Genomic DNA, 19,852 nt, shown 5'->3' on the forward strand with positions numbered 1-19,852 from the left:
ACAGTCATATTTTCAAAACTGTTCACTACTTTTGACAACCAATGGGGCTGCTGGGTTCTGACCACTTTTGAAAATCTGGCCACTTAATTTAGGTCTCTAAATTGGAACTGAACTCTTGAAAATAGAGTTTCAGATCATAAAAATAAGAGCAGAATTTGGTCAAAAGTGGGCAGTTTACAACAGGCCTTGAAGATCTTTCTAAGCTACCCTTTGAAATAGGTGTCTCTCTAATTCATTTCTTAATCATAAATGCAGATGACTTTATGTATCAAAAACAGGGAAGGTGTGTGAAGTTTCTACTTGGCTACAAGACTTTTACCCCACTTTTTGCTGTACTGGAGAATCAAATGGAAAAGAGATTCTATACTCACTTTGTTTTTTGTACAAATGCACAAAATGTTCTGATTGCAAGTTTGCTTTAATGTGAAAATTTATGTTTAAAGATATTTATATGCTGTATGGCAAAAAATACCTTCCATCAGCTTCAACATTAGCTTGTTATATTCTGCAATAGCTTAAAAAAACCTTTTCAGGCATAGACACTCACACAGTGTCACACCACTGACAGTTTTTAGGAAATATAGAATGCACATTTTACACTTCAGATATAGTGTTATCTTGATGCATTAGGATTTATACACATAGAAGAGCATTCATTCCGCATAGAGGACATACATAAGCACTAAGCTTGGCATGGAGGTCAATTTCACTCACAGGTTTGATCCATCTCTCATTGAACTCAATGAGAATCTTTCCATTGACTTCAATGGGACTAGGTTCACCATGTCTAGCTCAGCAAGGTAAGCCGTTACTTCTGCAGTTCAGTTCACAAATCTAAGTTACAAGAAAACCCCATATATATTGCTCAGCCCAGAAAATGCAGGGGGAAAAAGGGGCAGGAGCCCAAATGTAAAACCAGCTTCCAATCAGGTTCAACAAACAGAAAATCTCTAACTTCAAAAATGTTGACAGTAAAGTTCTCCCTGTGCTTGCTAAATCACTGTGTAAGTGGGATGGAGATTATAGAGCTAGACATACTGGAGACAAGCACTGCAAGTGAAATGTCCACCATGCTGAATGGGGTGTGTAAACTGTGAGTCTGGGAGGGACACGATTTGCCACTCTTCCATACCTGCTGAGTTGTGGGGGAAACTGGGCTCTCAGGGTCTGAATGTGTCCTGCCTGCTCCTGCTGCCATTGGTCGGCTGGGGTTAGGATGGGCCAGCTGATTGGCTCCTACCTGCAAAAGCTGGGTCATTTTGGTTTTGTTCCAGCCCCATTCTTTTCCACCCTTATCAAGGATGCTGGATCTGTTATGATGCCGGCCGCCTTGCTGATTGCTAAATTTTGTTGTTGTTGGGTGGTTGGAAGGCATTTTTCCCATATGGCAAAACAGGCAAATGGCTGCGTGGGTATTTTCCACCTTCTATCCAGCATCCCAGAGGTCCAGCTCCAGGGTTTACAACATTACATTTGTTGCAATTTTGGCAGGTTCCAGTGTAGTGGTGGGTTTAAAAAAAAAAAAGGGTCTGATGTGAGTCCTTGTAATTCAATGGGCTTCTTGGGTATGAACCCCAAACACAACATGGCATGGTAAAGATGTACACTTCTCTGTCTTGCACAGCGAGGGGTTCCCCACTACTCACCTCTCCACTTCTGGTGAGGATGAGGGGAATGAGTTGGGACTCTGGCTTCCTGCCAATAGCCCTGGGCAGCCTTGATTCAGTAGAGAGGCATTGCCCTTTTACTCACACTCAGGTTTGTAGAAAATGGGGTTATTCGTGCCCAGCTGAATTCCATACCAGAACAACCCTGCTGGGTAGCTCCATCAGTGGTTCCTCATTGGTTAATAGTTTAATAAAGTTGCTGCTGCCACATTTAACCATATGCTGGTGGGCATGTCTCATTGTTTCTGTATCTGCCTCAAAGTATCCCAGTGCAGAGAGGCAGCACAAGACCTAAGCAACACTTGTGAATTTGATACTCCATTCCATAGCTTTATCAATCCAGCTCAGACCTTACCAAAATGGGATACTAGTCCATGGTTTCCTTAAATTAGAGACCACTTATTGTGCCCAACTGTACAAAAGTTTTGTGAGAAAGTAATTTTCCACTGCAGACTGGATTGAATCTATTTCACTTGTGACTTTCCAAACTGCATATATAAATGTTATTTATAATGAACTGTGTTGCTTCTAAAATCTAAAATGGTTTCTAAAATCTAGAATGAAGCAGACTTTTTCTGTTATAGGATAGATATTGTTTGCACAAGGCAGATGTAAGACTAGATGAGCCACTTTCCAGGTGGACAGTTTGAATTCAGGCTAATGGTGAAATAACATTTTCTGCTCCCGGGATATCATTTTGTAGATTTTATCTTTTCATGCAGCAGCAGTACCTTTTGGCGAGTGGCTGAATAATTTAGCCACAGGTGAATACATTCTTAAAGTACTGCATTGTAAAATTTCCTTTACATTAACAAAGAATCTATCTGAATTCAGATACAATCCACACAGTTTGAAAGTCAAAATTTTGCATAAAACACTGAACCATTCTTACTGAGCATACTCATAAGAATATCACTTCAGGTTTGGTATCTGAGCTGCTATTAAGAAATCATGCCATGTTCAAAGGCTAACCTCTTGCAGAAAGAGCTGCTGGCTTTGGTAATTTGACTTGCCTTCCTCCCCGGGTTGCAACAATATCAGTGCCAAGCATGCTTGCATAATAATGGTTCTATCATGTATTCCATGCAAGGGAAAGCAGGACTATCGCATACATTTTGAATGGAGGGGAATAGGGATGGGAAAGGGAGGAGAATTTATGCCCTAAAATACCTGCATGCTGTCCAAGGTGTTCTGGGTGAAGTGCAAAGCAATAAATTCCAAACAAGGCACAGTAAACAAAGAGATGTGAAATAAAGAAAGAAATAAAATACAGTTTTGAACACTTTTTTTTACATTTCAGAACAAAATATATTGAAACAGTTACCACATGTAAAAACATGCATTAATGCAAATCACACTGTACATTTTAGAAATCAATACCGCTGCTGATCTTGAATCTCAAAAGGCAGATTAAATAAACACAATGGTAAAATGAATAGGCTTAGTGAAACATAAAACAAAAGAAACTTTGTTTGATGGGGTTATGCAAATCAGAGGTAGCAGACAAATCAGGTAAACAGGAATTTTGTTTGGCTTTCAAGGCATATATATTATCATTTGTCTGCTTTATTTCCACTTATTTCCCCTTGTCTCATATACATTCCAGAAGGCACTCTATTATCTTTTAAAAAATCAATTTTAATATATATGACAATAATGAAAGCATATGAGTAAAGCTTTTCCTGTGGAGAAATATATTTTTCAAGGAAATAAAACATACATAAATTAACTAAACAAAATCTTCTTCTATAGATGATCATTGCACCAAAAAGTTCTGTCTTTCATCAACACATGGGGAGTTAGGTGCATGGATGGAAGAAGTGGTTACACAGAAGAAAGGGAGGACTAGAAAATATGTATTTTTTCCAAAACACTGTGCCAAGACATTCTTTACCAAATGAAGCATTGACAAGGTACTAGCTGCAGCCAACCTATTTATGGGTATCGTCTTTCTGATGAATTTATATATTATTAGGTGGTTATTAATTCATAGTGACTTGTATGATATTTGTCTCAGGAAAAAAGGAACAATTTGTTACTCATCACTGACAATCTATTATGTATGAAATAAAAATGAACAATAAAAAGAAATCTGGCTGCAATTAGAGTGCCATTTTACTATTTCACATATACTGTCTTATGTATGTTACCCATCCAAGTGCTACAGATAACACAATAGGAAGATAACACAAACCAGAATACGTAGTGACCAGCACTGAAATTAACTGAGAGGTATTGCTTACCACAAGGACTTATTCATAGCACTCATAGCACTTATTCTTAGCACCTTGTAGGAGCTGTTCTACACTTCCAAACATCAACCATTGACTCCAATGAGCTTTTAATCAGTCTCTAGCAGACTACATTACTACTTTTCTGCTAAAACTGTTTCCCACTCTGGGAAATTTTTCAAGATTTAAAAATTTTTGCCTATTCTGAATCAGGACAAACCACCAAAATCTTGAACATTTTTACAAACTAACAATCATAAAAATTTTGAGCTCAGGTCAGTTTAAATGTTTTGTTTGGATTTTGACTTTTGTTGTTAGGTTTTTTTTTAACAGTACAGTTAGCTTAAATTTCAAAATCAAAAATTGTTTAGAACAGAAAAAAGAGAATTTTAAATTTGGACTATTTAAAAAAAATTCCATTTTTTTTTTCAAAATTATAAGTTTGTCAAAATCGATCCATTTCTGCAAACAGTTTCAGTTTCAATAAACTGCCATTTTCTCATGAAAAAAATGTTTTGTTGAAAATTTATCGACCAGGTCTAATTTCTGCTGCCTTTGGTTGCCCCTTGCCCTGGTCCAGCATAAAATTACGGGCCACCTTACATGCCAAATTAACAATGCTGGGAGGTAAAAAATGTGAATATTAATCCCCAGGAAATGCTCTGTGCCAAGATCATAATTGCTCTGAGAAGTTGTTAATGAAGCTAATATAGATTTTTTTATTCTTCCCTTTTCCTCTGTTCTCCCTCTTTTTAACGGTAGGTACAATTTTAAGGGATTTATGGTGAGATGTGTAAAAACCTTGATTTAAAATAAAAACAAAGGAACTTTTAAACAAATATTTCTGTATTTTTTTTCTCCTGACAGATGAATAGAAGGAGTTTTGATGGACACATATTGCTAATGCAATCTTATCTTTACCATTAACTGTTTTGAGCTATAAAATGACCTTAGACTCTTTTGCAATAGAATGATGGAAAATAAACAATAATAATACTTATATAATAGCACATCTTATCCATAGATCTCAAAGCAATACACAAAGAAAGGTCTCATTATCTCAATTTTATGGATGCAGAAACTGAGGCATAGAGACGTGAAGTTATGGGTGGTAAGAGAACACAGGTTTCTTGGACTCTCAATTCAGTGCTCTAGGCATTGGACCATAGCAGCATCCTCTAACGCATATATGAGCTACAAATGAAGAGGAATATTTACCCATGAATTACTACAGCCTGCAAGAAGCAATCATGGTCTTGTCTTACTGCAATGAGAAAGGAACTGGTATAACGATGACAAGAATAAACAATAGCTTCCTTACCTCTAGCAGCTGAACTGCGCCTTCATGTTCTTTCTTTGCTTCAACCTGAGCCTTTTATACAATTAAAAAAAGGAGGAAACCAGGTTATTCAGTCATGCCATATTCATTTTGAACTAAAATAAAAAATAGCTACAGGTTTGCCTGAATATGACACTTTAAATCATATTTTTATAGTCTTATATTCAGATAAAATACAATTAAATCAAGTTTAATAATCAGAGCCAGCACTATATGAATATATCACCTGTTAACTCAACAAAATTCCATTGATTATTATACTGTATATGGGTTTGAACCAAAGTCCATTAAAGTCAATGGGAGCTGGATCTGGTACTGGTGCTGCTTAACTTTAAACGTAAGTGGTCCTACTGAAGTCAAGTAACAAAACAATTCATAAAATGCTGCAATGCCGCCCATTCATTAAGATTAAACACTTTGTAACTTGGATTCATTAATTAAAATTCAATTTCATAGAGCATTGTGAAAAGTTAGGATATTAATAGCACTTTAAAGTCATATATAGATATAGAGAGATTTTTATTAGCCATTATATTTTGTTACTTGAATGTTAGTGAGGCCTCTCATGTAGCATCTCCAGGGTCCTTGTCTTAGTTTATTTAAGCAGTGACAATATTTTTCAGTATTTGAGCAGAGCCACCCTCCTCATTCTCACCTAATCCAAAATCTCTGTTTTAAAGGAGACCCTACTCAGAAGTGATAGAGCTAATTAAATGACAGCTATTTTCAGCTGGCAGTACATATGGCATGCTTTTTTTAAAAACAACAACAAGAAGAAAACACTCTGATAAATGACCACTAAAATCATCCAAGTTAAGTGACAAAAATTGTTTCCAACAATAAATTTCACGGTAAAGAAGTTAAATGGAATAGAATTTTGCCACAATGCAGAAGGTGCTGGGCAATTATGTGCAACGACATTCAACTCAACAGTTTAAAAACTGGCAATAGTTAACATTTGCTTTAATGGGGATGTTTGATGATTGGTAAAACAGTGTTAACTGCCGATGAAAAAATGTTCTATTTAATTGTAATAAGATACGGACATTTAACTACTACAATGGACTGGAAGCAATATTTAAGACTAATGCCTGAAGGACATGACAGCTAAAAAGTGGAGGAAAGTCCACCACCAGAAATTCAAAGAGAAAATGCACATATTTATGCGCATACCACTTATTTAGTCTTGGAGCTCAAATCCAGTAACAACAGGTAGATCCTAATTCAGCAAAGCACATAAACACTTTGGCATCTTAGCACACGTATGATGCATTGCATCTGTAAAGGCCTTTTCAACTATTAGCTATTTAATCCTTCTCTGACCAATTAGCTGTTTGCATGCCTCTAGTAAGTGCTTCATAAACGACAGGTGGCCCATAAATCGGTTTGGGAACTGTTATTTAGGTTATAGTTTAGCTAAATTAAAAAATATAAACATATTAATTGTAAACGGGGCCTGCAGGTTTCACCAATGGACAGCACAGAAGATTATATATAAAGTAAAATCTCTATGCCCATGAAAATATGGTGAAATTCCGCTAAAACATCAGTTTCATGACTAGTATTCCAGTTTATATAAAATTACTATCTGAATTTCACAAATGTAATCAATAGATTTAAAAACTCTCAGTGCCTTTGGTCAAGTCTAAGTTTAGTTTTTGGGTCCTTGACAAACTAGATCACTACAACTGTAATTTTTCAGTGAAATTGTACAATTTTAGCAGACATATAGTGAAAACTCTACCCTGGTTTATACCAAATTGAATGAACTATAAAAGAGGGATTTTCGGGGGTGCGGTATGCGCGTGCATGTAGGTACTGTTATTGTTATATAAACTCTTTGTGTATTTGGAAAGTTTACCCAAGCTAACATTAGTCAATATAAACATGATCTTAAAAAACAATAATGCACACTGGGGTAACTACCCAAATGCAGTAATGGGCTATATCAGATGTTAAGGTTATATAGCATTCTACAAAGTAAATACATATATGTTGATTGAGCTCTCTGAGTTAATATTTGAATTGACACCCTTTTTAAACCAGTAGGGGGTGCTCTGGTACAAGATGTATGTTTTTCAGATGGCCGTGTGGCCACTAAAGATCTCAGAACATTAGTGTCCTGACCAAATTACAATGTTATAGTTTGTCTATCTAAACAATGCCTGTATTTTCATTTGTACTTCCTGTCTTCAATTGTTGTGGAGTATTCTTGCGCACTGTTAAATGAACACTGTGTTCCACACCAGAGGTGACTGTATTTCTAGTGGATAAAATGTTATCGGTTTCTCTTTCCTGTGTGCTGGTGCATTTTTGAGGATTAATTAACATTTGTAAATTGTTTTATGATCCTTAGTTGAAAGATGCTAGAGTGTGATCCTTTGTAAGGGAGGTATGCCTAAGCCTGGGCTTTGGTAAACATAGAAAGAGGTGGGGAGAAGGGTTCAAGAGGAGAGATTGTTGAGCATGGATTGACTCCCCCAAACAACATGTAAGTGTTTTTCACTGTACAGAAGTGAGAGACAGAGAGAGATGTCTAGCACAGAATTTAGTATTTTGTCCTGCCAATCACAGATTCAGTTATCTGAGTCTGGTTAGGGAGAGCCAAAGCCTTTTAAGAAACCTCAAAGGAATCTGTAGCAGTCAGTAATTTCCTGCTAAACTCATTTTATCTCCCTTTCAGTGAACTTTAATGAAGTTTGCTCCAGATTTGTGAATCCATCAAAACCTTTTGTTAACCATTATGTCAGGCAGGCAAAATGTACCAGTGTGACACACTGACTATGGAGGCTCCTACACTCCATACTCCTGCACATACACACCACTATAAGCAATCTTCACTAGGACAATCATTTCCCATAAACATCCCAGTGTAATGCGCAGAACCTCCACTGATATACATTAGTGCAGTTGCACTAACTTCGCTGGATCAGACCCATCGGCTACAAAGACCAGATACAACCCTCATTAACATCAGTGGAGAGACTCCTGTTGCTCTGCATTGGTGTTGGATCAGACCTTAAAGGCACTGTAGAGGGTATATACTGAAACTGAATGTTAATCTGTTGCACGATAACATCATCTTTGGCACTGATGAATAGTAATATTTATTCTTGTACTATAATAATAAGTCTTCTTGCTAGCATCTGATAAAATATTGATTCCTAGAGTGTCAGGAAACATATTATAACAGGTAACAGAGACTAGCACATTATCAATCATCACAAGTTTAATAAAATCTACCCAGAATACAAGCTCTTGATAAATGATCAGGAAAACTGCATGAACAGTTAATTCTCCTTTCCATTGCACAGGCTCGTAATAAAACTTTGCTGGTGAATCACTGTTTTATCTGAGTCTGTATCACCATAAAGTCTGGATTAACAATATTATGTTCTTCTTTTTGGAGATCAAAGGACTAGATAAACACTGAGTGATGGGGATAAAAGCATGCATGTATATAGAAAAAGAATAATTACTTATTCTTCTATTAAAACAATACAGCAAAGGTATCAGAAAGCAGCAGTTTTTGGTTTTGTTTAATGGGGCACATTACCTTGGAACCTCATCATATTAATGCTGATGACATGCAAGTTCCAAATCTATCACACCACCACATTACTGCCTCATGCATGCTGGTAGTATTTTAATATGTCTATCTAAAGCAATTACCTATATCCAACATGAAAAAGGGGGCAAGGCAAACCTAATGAGAGCCTAACAGGCAACTGGAGAGGTTAGCCCAGGTTTTCAATGTAAGCCAGTGCCGAATCTTCAGGGAGCAGATCAGTGCAGTCCTAATGTTAACCTCTGTTACTAATTCATTTAGATGCCGTTTCTCACACTGTCTTTCAGTGCACGGAACAGCCTCCCAACTCTGGTCAATCTAAGTACTTATATGGCCCCCATTACCTTATCTCTCAGCGCTCACAATCTATTAAGGTATTTATTTTCACAATACCCCTGTGAATATAAATATCTCTATTTAGAAACTGAGAACTGACTCACGGAGCATCAGATTTTGAAAGGTATTTACATTTCTGAAGATACAGATAGTCTCCTAGTGAGACTTTCAAGAGCACCAAAATTGGTTAGGCACCTATCCCCCATTACAATCAACATGCACAAACTTACTTAGGCCCTTTTGAAAATCTCACTGGGTGCCTAAATATCTTTGAAAATCTGGTCCAGAGGGACTAAGTGGTGTGCCCAAAGTCCCCCAGGATATCAGTGGGGGAGCAGGGAACTGACCCCAGGTCTCCTGAGTCTCAGACTAGCACCTAAACCACTTAAACCTCCTCATCTGTCTGGTTTGCCAAACCAGTCCCCTCACTTTTGTATCTCTACAGAATATTCTCTTTAGTATTATAATTATCTGTATTACAGAAGAAAGTAGAAGCCTCAACCAAAATCGATCCCAAGGTGCTAGGCTCTGTACATACACACAGCAAGAGAATATCCCTACCACAAATAACATAGTCTAAATAGAAAAGCCATCTCCATCCTTTCATAAATGAACATGTTAAGGTGTCAGGAATCTATGTGATGAAAGACAATGGAAAAGACACACTAACACCCCAATTATATTGTGAAGGAGAGTGTATGGGTCAAACTGAAGCCAGGATGATCAATGTGCCAACTATTGACACTTGTGATGGGGTGATGGAGGAGGTTTGTTACAGACCACCAATTCAAAGCAGACAACAGGATGCATTACTCCTTAAACACTGGTCTGTTGTATGTGAAGGGAAAACAGTATTGTTTTGGGGGATGTCAATTTGGGAGACATTTGCTGGAGTCTCAGGCAGCTAGTAGTAAATCATCATTAAAGTTTCTAAAAATTATAGATGATAAATTTCTAACAAAAAAGCATTGCTGTCAACATGAGCTACCTATTTTGGACCTCATTATGATGGCTTAAGATGAATTACATTGGACTGGAAGTTGGTGGTCACCTAGGGAGCCGTGATCATGACATGATTACATTCAATATGGGCAAAGAGGACAGAAGTGCTTCAAAAGGGCTAATTTACCAAAGCTGAAGAAAATTATGAGAAAAATTGATTGGGATGAAATATATAGACAGAAAAATTTGAATGAAAATTAGGAGTTCTTTAAGAAAAAAATGTATTAACTGGGCAAAAAGCCACAATTCCACAATCAAGAAAGAGGACAACTTTGGTTAAAAACCCATTCTGGTTCAGTGAGGAAGAGAAAGCAGAAATTAGAAATAAAAAAGCAATATATTACATATGGAAAAAGCAGTTAGGAAGTTCAGAAACTTGATAAGGGAAGCTAAAGACATCAAGAAAAATTCCATGGCTGGCAGAACAAACGACAATAAGAAGGTGTTTTTAATTATATTAGGAACAAAAGAAATTCTGGCAATGATACAGATCCATTACTAGATGGAGATGGTAAAATTGTTAATAATAATGCAGTAAAAGTCTGTAAAAGAAGTGTTCATTAAATATTTCTGTTCTGGGAAAGAAGAAGGATTTTATCATATGAAGATAATGAGGTACTTTTCAGTCCATTTGTAACTGAGGAGGATATCAGATAAATCTGCTAGGATTAAATATTTTTAAATCAGCAGGCTTGGGCAACATGTACCCAAGAGTCCTAAAAGAGTTGAATGAGGAGATCTCTAGCCCACTGATGTTAATTTTTAATAAATCTTAGAATACCTAGGAAATTCTAGAAGACTGGAAGAGCGCAAATGATTTAGGTTAGACATTTGAAAAATCTTCCTAACTGTAAGAATAGTTAAGCACTGGAACAGATTACCTAGAGAGGTTGTGGAATCTCTGTCATTGGAGGTTTTTAAGAACAGGTTAAACAAACATCTGTCAGGGATGGTCTAATTAATACTTAATCCTGCCTCAGTGCAGGGGGCTGAATGTTGAGCTTCAAAAAGTTAAAGATTTATAGACACTCAAACACAAATTGTCAATATCACATGTCAAAATATACACAGTAAATATCCTTAAATCAAACTTTAATAAATTCTCAAGAAGAATGTCTCTTCCTTTTCTTATGTGTAAATTTCTATCATCATTAATGGAAATATTTTTTCATCTCTTTGGATGTGTACAGTAAAACAGATTTTTACTGATATTTAAAGATAAAAATCTAAACCTTCCAAGCCTAAATATAGCTATACAAATCAAAGATTGAGACACGCATACACTATTACTGCATGAGAAGTCAGTCTGGACATTTTAGAAAAAGAGCAGACTGAGTTTTGGAAAGCAGATGCTGGTTAGATGGACTCAGATTGAACTCAGCTAGACTCAGAGATCCATTTCTTTACCCATGTCCAATCACTGCAATTTGCCATTTTACTCGGTTTTCATTTTCTTCACTTACCTTCTGCAGGAGTTCAATTTCCTGCTGTTTTGCGTTGAGAACAGCCAAGGCTTGCTCATGCTCCAATTCCAGCTGTTGCCGCCGTTCAGCAGCCTCTCGCATATGCTGTTTCAGGGAAAAGAAAACCAACTCATTAGAAGATTTTAATGTACTTTTCTGAAATCAAATATGCTAACATTTTAAAGCATGATGCTGATTTCAATATAACATCTCTTTGGTATCGAGGGTATGCAAACCAGATAGATTTTTTATTCTATCAGGCCATAGGGTCATATTTCCACTGCAGAGCATGGTTAGTTTGATATGAATCTCCATTAGTTGATAGCAATATATATCGCCCATGGCACACAGTTGAGCAGTTCATATTCCATCCAGAAGAGGGAAGAGTTACTGCATACCCTAGACACCTCATCAGAGCATTGCAAACTGTATCATATTAAATAGTTTCATCTCAGGAAAATTTTAGCTTGACAAATTCTCTAACAGATTCTTTATTTGGAATCCTGTTCTCTCATTTGCTTCATGCATGTTCATCATAAAGGTACATTCTGACCTTGATGCTCTATCTGCCTAGTATTTATAACAAATACACAGCAAAAATAAGACAGGTGGATTTGGATAAAATTGACTACACAGTACTGAAAAACATAGGGTTTTTTTTAAAAGAAAACCTTCATTTAATGACCCAAACTAATATGATGCAGGACTCTTCAGAGCACAAACTGCAGACATCCTTTGTAGATACTAATCTTTTTCATTAAAGGATGACAAAGTTCAGCTTCATATGACTATACTTCCAAATCACCTTTTGCAATAAATGAGAACTAGAAAAAGATCTCTTCCTAGATTCCAATCTCTTCCCTGCTGAAGTCGATATTACAGATTGAGAGCACAATATGGTACTTGTGGCCATAGCAGATAACTGTGCTTGAAGGCAGAAATGATACCGGGTTGCCACTGACTATAATGTGGGTCAGAATTTCTCACTGTGTAGAAGAGAAAGGTCTTACCCAAGTGGGTCTATTGTTTGTCTTCTTTAATGAGTTATCATTCTGGGCTATGTGGTATAAATAAAAAGGGGGACAGTATAAAGAAGTTGGCTGGTACCAATATGGATGTATTTGCTAAGAAGACAGCAACATCTTCAATATTCTATCTGGTTTCACTTTGATGGTTGAGTTCTTTAATATTTACTTTTTATTGATAAGTTAGTGAAAAACCACAGCCCAAGTTCTTCAGAACTACTGATTTAGGGTTATAAATTATTGCGTGGGTGCCCAGTCTGAGACACCTAAAGAAGGCCTGGTTTTCAGAGAGTGGGTGCTCATCACTTTCTGAAAATCGGGCCCTTTTAAGGCATTTCAGCTTGGGTGACTAAAAATCAAGGAATCCAAAAATCATTAGTCATTTTAAAAAATGTTGTTTATGTTGTGTAACTTTCAATCTGTTAAGCCTTCCCGCAAAGCTAATATAGCCTAAAAACTGCTCGTGTGAGTTTAAATCTGCTCCACCATCCCCAGGACAGGCAACTGACTATTCAGTTCATTTAAGAGTTCCACAGGGCCCATCAGAACACAACAGCACACTAAGAAGAAGTTAGCAACTTTTTGTCGTGCTCTGCAGCACTAGTTCTCCCACTGGTACTTTCCTGCTGACGTTTGCGAGGAAATAAAGGAATGATTCAACGTGGAGCACAGGTCTAGTAAACACAAACAAGAGGATTTAATATACTTTGTTACCTAGAGTGCATGACTTGGAACAAGAATGCAGCCTCCCTTATGCCTTAAAAAAACAAACAAACCACCTCTGGCATTAGCTATTTGAATGAATTCAAGCACACGTAAGTGGTTATTTCAAACTTCAGAGTTGACAGGAATACACCTTCATTTGTGGGCTAACAATTGAGAACAAAAGGAACTAAGGGACCAGGGCTAGAAGTGGTGGACCAGCATTTAAACAGAAACTGATTAGAACCATTCCTTGTGCGAGTAATCAGCAGCTGCTGAACAGCTTCTCTTGACGACAGTGACAAGCATTAATTTAAAAACCTGTTAGTTGTTAAAAAGTCCACATTCTGTGAAAATAAAGTCCTTCCTATTCCTTTATATTGGACACGGTCAGGTTGTTTACATGGACTGTTCAGATGCCACTGCTGGTGGAATTAGGTGAAGGAGGTGGAAGGTATATTTGAAAATCATGGATTCACACACATAAATTGGGTTCTCAGGTGGCACCGTGCTTCTCTAACCTTCTGCAATGGTGTTTGCAACCTACTTTCAAGCAAATGGCTGCTGCTGAACTCTAGTGGCTACAAATGTTTCACTCTGAGAAAACTGTACAGCACACTTACGTTAATTTTACTTTGGAGATGCTATTTTATTTAAACAGCCAACAAGAGAGGCGCGCCCAGTAATGTCTTTCTAATAGCAGACACACAATACACAGAATATTATCATTGGAAGAGAAATGTTAGCATTCCGCTGTATACCTTTAGAGAAATGATATCAGTCACACAGGCCCATGAACAGGAACGAAACAGAAAGCCAATGCACCTTCTCTGCCTTCAAGACAAGTCTGATTTCATCCCACAATTTTGCACTTCAGTGGAGCCTATTCTGAACTCTCCTTAGGGTTTTGTGCAACTAGCCTCTTGACTGCAGAGTTTATAACCTGGGCTGTAGGCTTTAAACCCTCATGTGTTTTACAAAGTTACCCCAATATGTTCATAGAAAATATCTACTTTTCTCAGCATTTGGCTATGGCCAAAGGTTGTGGGACTGATTCTCCTCTCATGTACCCTAGGTAACTCCAGTGACTTAGTAAAGTTACTCCTGATTGACATTAGAATCAGACCATGTGTCTTTTACCCAGGTGCTTTCAGCAGCTCTTATATCGAAGTCTACAGGACGCAGGCACTGATGGTGCTTGCTTAAATGTCTTACATTAAGGGCAACACTGGGGCAGAATGTCCACAGTACAATACAATTCTCACTAGGATAACCTGCAAAGACAAACATTCTTACAAAAAATCCAGTAACCTCATTCCGTGCCTCCAAGATTTAACAGCAGATTTGTTGTAGCTCAGTCAGATGTTACTAAGACTTAACAATTTTTACAAAACCTAATACAGCACATTTACTATGAAGAAACTATAAATAATTAATAATATTAAACTAGATCTGTAAAAATAAATGGACAAAGTACATATGGCAATGCAGGGGGCCTATTCATTGAGCTTTTTTCTTTTCTTTTGTCAGTTTGCTTAATCTCAATATTTGGTAATCAGCAATTCACAGAGTCACCAATTTCAGGGAACATTAAGTCATGTAATCTGACCTCAGTGCATCTGAGAGTCATGTAATTGCTGAAATGTTGCTTTACAATCTAACCACCTCGGGACAGCAAAAGCAGGTGGAGGAGGAAATAGCATTAAGTTTTCAGAGAAAACAAAGGCATATCAGTTCTCTTTCTTTGGTGTAAACAAAACTTGTTATCTCCAAAGTTTCATCCTTAAGAGACAAGGATCTGCCACGCAAAGGTTTGGGCACTTTTAATTCCCACTTTAGGGCTTTAAAGGCAGGTGACACAGAAAGGTTTAACGCAGGCTTTTGCAACTAACTGGTGACTTCAGGATATAATTCTGCGTCTATCACATGGCAGAGCAATACAAAGGTGGTTGCATTAGCTAGTGCTAACTTGCTAGCACTTCACTAAACGTGAAAATTCACACACGCACTTATTCCTCCTCTTAAAAAGGATTATTCAGTTCCCAAGCATGGAGTCATTCAGATGTCATGAAGAAAATATACATTTAGAAGAGCACACAGAAAACACAGGGAAGACCACACATTTAAAAACACTAGGGCAGGTCACTTCTTCCTGTAGAAAAAAATGTGGGAAGGAGCCTTAAGGTGGAGTGGAGGGGCTGCCGGATCTTGTAGAGTTTCCCCCAGATCAGAGGCAGGATTCCCAATATGAAGCAGATTCTAGTGGGTTTGCAGAAGCCTCTCTGTTGCATCTTAGCCCTATGCAGTTGTACTCCAGCTCCCTGTCTGCTTCTACCAGGAGTTGCCTTTGGAAGCCCCCTTAAAGGATACAGAGGGGCTCTGCTCAGAAGCCCTGCCTGTGTCAGCTTTTGTGAGCACAGCATCCCTCACAACAAGCCTGTCAGAGGAGAAGAGGTTTTGCAGAGGAAGCTGACATTACGTACAACTGCAAGAAAACTGGTAGAAAACCTTACCCTGGGAGCAGAATTATTTTTAACCCCCTGATATTTATAACTGGTTGTCGACATTAACACTGACTCAACTGACTTTCAAATATCAGAGCCTTGTTTCCTAAAGATAAGTAGGATGTGACACTGAATGTGGTGCAAACTTAGTTCACACCAGAACATAATGATCAAAGGGCTTGTCATCTGCTCTTGCAGACACTGCTGTCACAGCAGAGCCAAGGGGAAAAGATGGCCTACTGCACATCAGGAAAAAACTATTTTCTGTGAGAGGCTACCTATATTTAACTTTTCAGAGAGCTAGCTAATTCAGCACATTCAGATACTTACTCCTCAGCTGAGTTAATATATCCTGACATGATAAAGAAATGTAGTTATTTCTTCTCTTAACATGAAAACTAGACTTAATATTCTTCAAACCTCTTCAGAGATAGGAAACCAGCTGGCCATTTTTAAGCTAAATTTTTCAATGGTAAAATAAGAATTAAATAATACCCAGTTAATTCCATCTATTTCCTGATGTACATTAGGCCAAATAGCATGCAAAAGGTTGTTGTTATTTGCACTGTAGTAGTATCTAGGATCCCCGGTCCTCAATCAGGACCCCACTGTGCTAAGCTTTGTACAAGCAGACCCAAAAGATGGTCCCTTCTCCAAACAACTTACAACCAAAGTATAGGACAAGAGACAACAGGTAGATGGAGAGCACGAAAAAACAGGGAGATAATATTGATCAGTGTGATAGGCAGTGGTCTCAGCACACTACATGCCTGGCCACTGTAAATTTTTTGTAGGTATCCCAGCACAGGTGGATTTTAAGAAAGGATTTGAAGGTGAGCAATGAGCTAGGTTTGTGCATGTTTACAAAGCACTTCTCCCAAGCAGTTCACTTCAGAGGCTGACCATAGATCTGTGAAACTGGGGTTGAAATTCATATCCAAACCAACTTTCTTGCGCTACATTCCTAATTCTATTGTTAAAAATGGTGCTGCACAGGTACCATGAAACCTTAGAAATATTACCCTGTTTGATAATATGGTTTGGACATAACTACATCATTTATCATATATAATACTCACACTGCATATGTTAACGTCTCTCCCAATACAGAAATAAGACAGTTAAGTACAGTCAGAAAAAACATATATATTGGAAACTGTAAAGCTGTCCCGACCACTGTCAGTGGTTAAATATGTGATTAAAACAAGCACCTGTAATTCTTTTAAACTAAGAGTTTTTATCATGTAAGCCATTCAAACTGTCCACACCTCTTTAAAAATACCACATATTTGCAGAACTGTCTGGATAGCAAAGCCTCTGGAGCAGTAAACTGCCTGCTTCCCAATTCCAGTCCCCAGACTATGCCTCTACCTCTCCAGAGAGCTCTGGAAACTTTTATCGGGGATCTTCTTTCAGTATGTAGCGCATGAGTTGAAAAAGATTAATTAATCCAGAAGACTACAGCTCAGGGTGTTTTGTCCCCAGCCCGTAATAGAGAGAATTGATATGCAATATCATGAAAGCTTGAGGTGAGGGAAGAGGAACCCTAATGAGGGAAGAGTTCTGGGAGAAAAGGTGAGTGATCTAACACTTTAGTTCCATGACACAATGTTTTCTAATGCATCTCCACAGTCACTGGCCAACAGAGAGTAACTGCAACTGTGAGGGGAAAATGGCAGGACTACTATACAGGTAGGCTTGGAAAAAATTAGATTTTTATCAGTGAATATCCATAGATGTTGATTTCGCTGTACAAACACAGACGAAAAGATATCTCCATCGATAATAACCAAAATTTACAAATAATCAAAGTAAAGAAAATTCTGCTTGAGAACTTATTGAGAATTTGATTTAAAGATATTTACTTTGAATATTTTGACATGTGATGTTGACAATGTGTGTTTTAACTGTTATAAAGTTTAATGTTTTGAATCTCAACATTTACTGCCATTAATTAAATATTGTCAGACCCTACCCCGTTCTCTTATACCTCCCAATTTCCTACAACTGTGAAAGTTTAAATGAATCAATAAAGAAAAATTCTTAAAATAAATAGATATTATTCAGAAAAATTATTATTATTTTTTGCCATGCCTATATATATCTATCTACCTATATGCACCAGGTAATTTGTTGTGTATTTGTTAGAACTAGGTCAGAGCAAAACAAGTCCACCTGCACTCAGCTTCCACTGTACCAGGACTGTATCATCATAGCATCACTGACTCCTACCGTCCCATCTCCCCATGACCAGTCATTTTAATATCACCAAAACCTGCCCTTTCCTCATTATCCTTAGGGCTAAAGCCCTTGTCGATGCATTAAAGATTCGGCCTCCTTAGCCATCCTAATTTTTGCCTCTGACTCTTCCAAGCCAAAAATGTCACTGCTAAGGTCATATTCCTCTCCCACCACTGAGACATCACCACCATCATTGGAAGTCCCTCAGGCCTTTTCTAAACTGCAAAGGGAACACATAACTCACTATGGAATGGCTTCCAACATAAGTGTGCTCTGTGTACATTTTGCTAAACTAAACTAGTCTGGGAAGAGATATTCCCCAGGATGCAACTGGGCAGAGAGATTGAGTAAACAAGTTTGGGGAGACTGAAAATTACCTGGGCCACAGTAGAACCACATCTCTGATTCTGATTGTGATCTCAGCTTGCAATGCTAACTAGGGATAGATTCCCTGAAAGGTACTAGTGTGTGCCTTTAGTTTCTCTTGTGAAAGTTCACAACCTCCCTCCTGCCTTCATGTGCTACTCAGAGATGCTGGTTTGCTGCAAACAACCATCTATGTGCTGAACTCCACTGCAGGGTGTAAAAAGGGGCCAGCTTCAGAAATTCGTTGACTATAGTGCAGAGGGCAGGGATGCAGTGAAATAAATCCCTTCCATGTCCGTCCAGGCCAGGATTTAGGGAGAACACGTATTATGACACTAGGAAACACAGTCTCTCACCAGTCTAGAAGTTAGAAAGTCAGGGAGAACTACAGGGTCTTTTACCAGCAGCGTGGTAGTACCATAAACGTGTAATGCGGTGGATGCTCTACTGGGTGCAGTACCCCTTGATATTGCTGGGGGACTTCTAGTGCGTATGGAGCCGCTCTAGCCTGAGCCCCTACAAGCTGCAGTGTAACTGGCCACTTAAAGTCCCCTGGCCTCCCCAGCACCTAGCCTGCAGGCAGCAGAGGGATGAGGCAGAGAGCAGGAAATAGAGGATTTTGTGGGGCTAGCCATCAGAGGAACAGTAAAAGGCTATCTGCACATGCTCCTGCAGCCCCAGCCCAGGAATCCCTGCAGCAATCGAGCTACAAGCCGTCGAGGGTTGTGGCACAGAGCAGGGAATACAAGCTTCTGCAGGACTAGACATTTTTCCTCATAGAAACGTATTTGTGAAAGAAAAATCTGACTTACAGGAACATCACAAACACTGCCTTTTCTCTGGCTTTTGAGGCTTAAGAGGATCTAAAGTCCCCATAGTATGTAGTAAAACCAGTCAGTGGCTTATGGGACACAGAGCTACTTTAGGATCTTTATACATCAACAAGCTAAATGTCATCTTAATTCAATTACTTCCTCTTCTCCTTACATAAAAGAGCATTGTTTGCTAATACATTACAAAGCAATCTTTCAATGAAATGTTTGTGTACTGAGACAATGTAGTTACATGATAGAAGGGATGGGAATAGTCCCCAATGACGAAAATATTGAAAAACACTTGTCTTCTAAAACAAGGAGTAAACACTGTTCCTACTTCACTCAGACCCATGTGCATAAACTGAACATTGGGTTCAGAAGCATTCCCTAGAAACTGGGAATCATGTGAACCTCGTGAAATGAAACGTGCAAAAGACCACCAGTAACAGACAAACTCCTGTCTTAAAAGATCACCCCAAAGTATCCGCCAGTGTACTGAATACCATGATATTTTGGACTGCTCCTTTAAGGGCTGAGCTTCCCAAACAATGAGTCTGAGCAGAACACTGCAAAGCTCTTGTCGTTATGTGGAG

General features: G+C 38.1%; 1 protein-coding gene across 7 annotated transcripts in view; it reads right to left on the reverse strand.

The window, feature by feature from the left end:
• Positions 1-19,852, reverse strand: part of RIMBP2 (RIMS binding protein 2) — a 352,577-nt gene that overhangs the window by 89,225 nt on the left and 243,500 nt on the right. For 5 of the 7 annotated variants that reach the window (XM_030582926.1, XM_030582925.1, XM_030582924.1 and 2 more), the window contains 3 exons: positions 11,607-11,711; positions 5,220-5,270; positions 2,838-2,858 (listed from right to left, as the gene is read on the reverse strand). In XM_030582926.1, the coding sequence (XP_030438786.1) occupies positions 2,838-2,858; positions 5,220-5,270; positions 11,607-11,711 (177 nt within the window). The remainder of the gene's footprint in view (positions 1-2,837; positions 2,859-5,219; positions 5,271-11,606; positions 11,712-19,852) is intronic. The other 2 variants (XM_030582927.1, XM_030582930.1) reach the window with 1 other exon arrangement.

The sequence above is a fragment of the Gopherus evgoodei genome, chromosome 13 (genome assembly GCF_007399415.2).
Source record: "Gopherus evgoodei ecotype Sinaloan lineage chromosome 13, rGopEvg1_v1.p, whole genome shotgun sequence".
Taxonomy (NCBI): domain Eukaryota; kingdom Metazoa; phylum Chordata; order Testudines; family Testudinidae; genus Gopherus; species Gopherus evgoodei.